At 39.1% G+C, this 4,385-nt stretch overlaps 1 protein-coding gene across 1 annotated transcript in view; it reads left to right on the forward strand.

Moving 5' to 3' along the window:
* The window catches only part of VWDE (von Willebrand factor D and EGF domains), a gene marked incomplete at both ends in the record, with an annotated part of 124,571 nt that extends 120,983 nt beyond the window's left edge, over nt 1-3,588 (forward strand). Inside the window, one exon of the mRNA XM_008942523.1 lies at nt 3,491-3,588. Coding sequence (XP_008940771.1) covers nt 3,491-3,588 — 98 coding nt within the window. The remainder of the gene's footprint in view (nt 1-3,490) is intronic.
* Between the last annotated feature and the right edge of the window lie 797 nt (nt 3,589-4,385).

Below are 4,385 nucleotides of genomic sequence, written 5' to 3' on the forward strand. Positions count from 1 at the left end.
GGACACGTTAAAAAATGTCATTTGAAATATTCAGCATCTCAACTACAGAAACAAACAGCTTCACAGATGAGACTCCCTCCTTTAAAACAGAATTTGTCTGACCCTGCTTTTAGGTTTCATGACAGCAGCACAAACATTCCAAATATTCCCTCTGAAAACACAAAAACAGTATCCCAGGATCACTGATTTTCATCAGTGATTTCCTTCCCATTCCATATTAGATATCTAGTCTAAAGTTCCATGCTGATGGCTTCCCCCAGCCTCCTGCAGTGTTAATTCACATCCTTCTTCTTCTTGAGCTAGAAAAGAAATATTAGACCAAAGAAACAAAGACCTGAGAGTGCAATCTGATTACCCTGAGAGATATAGCCAAAACATAACCCAGGAAAGTCAGAAGGCTTCTGGACAGGGATACAAGCCTTGTTGTTTAAGGCTACGAATGCAGGATGGAGGTATAATTCTAATAATTAATTATAAAGGGGTTATAGTCGTGAATAATCTTCATCATTAAAATTCATGCCTCTATCTCCTGTTCTAATATTATTGCACCCATACTGGCTCCTCATTGCCCTTCAGAATATCTTCTCTTTATTTGCATGTTATAAGTGTCAAGTTTATAGCCTTATAATTTCCTCAACATTCTTCCTCATTCTCTCTCTCCCTTGAACAACATCTCAGACAGGCTTCCTTCTAGCTTTTCTATGTAACCCTTTCAAACCTTAAAAAAAAAAAAGAAAAATCTTTAAAAAGAATGTAGTTTGCATGCAAATTATAGCTCTGTTCTTTTAACGCCCAGAGATAAATTTCTTGCTGTAATGGGCATTTATTGATTATAATTTTAACATAAGCTCAGCTTATTAAATGTCTTTGCTGAATCTGTACAGGATAATACATACACAGCCTTGTGTCATTTTTAGTGTTTAGTGGCTTAACATCCCTTGTAAATACATTTATGAAATATTCATTTGAACTTCAGCTATGTTATTATCCTCTGCGATTTCAAGTCCAATTTTCTTCCAAAATTTTTTTAACTTTTCTCTTAACTGAGCTCTTGTTTTTCTGAGCACTACAGCAGGAAGCAGTGGGTGGAAAGGGAGAGACAGGCAGGTAGAAAAGGATAAAAAAGGAAGAAATCTTCTTCCTTTTTTTTTTCCTTTATTTGCATCAACAGAGAATAAAAAAAAAAAAAACCAGACAGGAAAAAGCCTGGTGACTTCTCTAACGCCTGTTCTGCCCACGCATATGCTGCTGCAGGGGACTCCAGGAGAGTTCACCTCTCTTTGCCTTACCTGTTCCTCTTTTATTCACTGTCAAGGTGAAAGAAGAGTCAACTTCTATTTTTCCCAGTGCAAGTTCATATCAAATGAATCAATGTTACTATCATGCACAGTTCTCTCTCTTCTAGCTTACTGTACAGCGGAACAAAACTGGTGAGGGCACAAGGAGCCCCTTCTGATAACGATACACTCCCTATTGGGAAACAATCTTCTTCCAGTGAATGAAACTCTATGATTTTTTCCAGTTATAAATTTGAGTTCTTTCAAAGCTCGTGGAGGAGCTGAAGTAGCATTTGGCAGATGATGAACACACTGTTCTAGCCTCAGCACGATTTCATTCCTCCTCTGCCCCATCCACACCCAGGATTCAAACCTGGGCCACCCCCTCCCAGAAGTTTGCAGCTCGGTCTTCAGGAATGCTTTACAAATGTCTCCAAACAAAACCAAATTTGCTTCTTAAAATCTTATTTCAACTATACAGCACTTTTAGCTTTTCTAAAGAGCCGAAATATACTGGCTAGCTCATATGCTAGGAGGGCAAGTGGCTAGCGCAAGGTGACTGGAGTCCTAAAGCAGAAAGCCACATGACACAGCTCTGCAGGTCACCAGCATGTCGTGTTCTTGTTCTGGACACATACAGGTCAGTAGTTTTGACAGAGCATGAACTCTCACTGCACCCAGAAGAGTAGCAGTTGCCTGGCTGTTTACAACCTCTTCCTTTTTAAGCTGTGTAAAGTGGCAATGAGTCCCCCTCTTTGCTCCTCTGTCCCACAGCTGTCGGGCCTGAAGTTCTGTACACACAGTTAGATTTTAATATTCCCCTCTCTGGCAAAATCTCAGCCTCCTCACTGAGTGTTAGCTGCCATGACAACCTGATGGAACAAAGCCAATGCCAATTCCAGATGTTGTTAAACAGCTTGCTGCTGGCCTTCCGAGGTCACTGTAACAATTAGCATAACTCTGAGAATCACATTTGCATGGCTTAAGGTCTCACTGTGACTTTTCTAATGAAATTTCACTGTCCTGGTCTATCTCTGAGACTCTGGATCATAACACAAAGAAATGGCTTGAGCTTAAAGCTGTGTCAAAATTAGAACCTAAGTCTAACAAACAAAGTCTAGAATTTGTTCCTTCAGTCCCACAAGTTCTTGAAGCTGATTTTCTGTGAGAAAAAAAAAACCAAAACAAAACCAACCAACCACCCACCCACAACCTCATAGGGAATGATTTAACTCTTCCAAATCTGATGGAACATTTTGCTCCATGATGAAGTAGATGGCATGGATTATAGACATGCACCTCCTTTATTTTCAGTTCTGTCTTTAATGGTGCATGGTTTGCAGCCTCCTATATGTCTCTGCCACACAAGAAAATGTAAAAAGCCACTTGTTGTTACATATCTGATCAGTTTTGAAGGCATTTACTTTGACTGCCTGTAGCTAGGAAACAATATTCTGGCAATATTTATAGGAGGCTTAACTCATGAGATCTAATTAAAATACTATGACATGTGTGTTCTTCTTGAATTGGTGCCCTATGAATTGGCTGTTCTCTCTCCTCTATGCCAAAACAATGTCATAAACAATATAAAATGCTAATGAGGATGAAAAACTGAAATTTGACTAATTCCATTGATGAGCTTTTTTCTTTCTTAAAAAAAAAAAAAAAGGAAGAACACTGATTCTTCTCTTAACAGAATATCTTCAGATAGATCGGCCTCTTTAAGTACATTGGTACTCTAAGATTAAAAAGTTTTTCTGATTCCTTTTTATTTGGAGTAAGTAGCTCATCAGTAATTCTGTGAGTCCATGAAATTACATGTTCTTATGCCCTGGTTTCCAGAAAGAATTCACCAAATTATCTTTTATTTATTGTGATAGCATCACCTTTGGGATTACATACTTAACATAACTTTTCATCTCAACCCAAGAATGGCACTTTTAACAGCTGTTATTATATTTCAATTAGAACAAAAGAAAATCAATTTTGGCACAAATCTAACTCAACCATCAATGCCCAAAATGTATTCTGGCTTTCAAAATTAGGCCTTGAACTGATACATTTCTGACTGAGCTGAGGCAATTCCTACAGCACAGTCTTCTCTTTCCCCACCACTGGGGAGAAGAGAAAAAAAAATAAAGATAATTATCAACATAACTGTCATACAAGAGTTAGAATAAGTATTTCTAAACAACTTTATCTTTCATTTGTAGCACTCTGTGAGCAAAAATGTCTATTTGGAAGCAGATGCATAAGACCAAATGTCTGTGCTTGCAGAAATGGCTATACTGGGTCAGCATGTGAAAAGAAGGTAAGGTCCAAACCCACTGAGTCTTATGGTAGGAGGAACAAAAATAACCAAAAGGAACTGAAATAGTCTACAGGAAAATGTATTAAAGTCTTGTTAACCTCATGAAAGGTGTAAATAAGGTTACAAAATAGTTTAAAGGAAGTTTAATGACTGCTAAGCTGCCAAAATAACCCTGCATCCAACTTCTATAAAAATTTTCCCTTCAGGAATGTTTAATACTTCAAACATAAAACCCAGAAAAGCTGTGTCTGTTCTGGTAGTTAGGGTCATCCTTAATACAGTGCTCCTGTCCAAAGCTGCCAATCATCCACACAGCAAACCCTGGACAAAAATAGCTAGTTGTAGTCTAGTCCAAGCCTGGAAGCTTTTCTGAATTGTGAGGGCAAACTACTCCTCCTCACCAGACATCACTCTGCTTGCTTTTCACCATCCTGGCATCCTAACTTTGCCTCTTCTCCGCAATCTGAAATCACAAGCCATGTACCCAGGAGGTCTGAGAGCAGAAATTACCCTTATTCAATCCTTCTCCATTCCAGTTCCCCATTTCCACACAGACAGTCCACTTCATTTTGCTGGGCTTGACCTCAAGCTATACATTAAACACCATTATAAACCTATCCAAAAGTGGCAAAGCACCTAAACAACTTTCCTGGTCAGAGAAGGATCCGCTTCTCTCCCCCAGGGGTCTTTGTCAGAGGCTGTTTTCCAAGATGAACTCTCCCAGTACCGCTTACACTTGTACTCCACTACCAGCCACGTGTTCCTGCCCAAGCTCCACCAGAGCTGAAGGGATTAAG

The sequence above is a fragment of the Merops nubicus genome, unplaced genomic scaffold (assembly GCF_000691845.1).
Source record: "Merops nubicus isolate BGI_N331 unplaced genomic scaffold, ASM69184v1 scaffold2486, whole genome shotgun sequence".
NCBI classification, from domain to species: domain Eukaryota; kingdom Metazoa; phylum Chordata; class Aves; order Coraciiformes; family Meropidae; genus Merops; species Merops nubicus.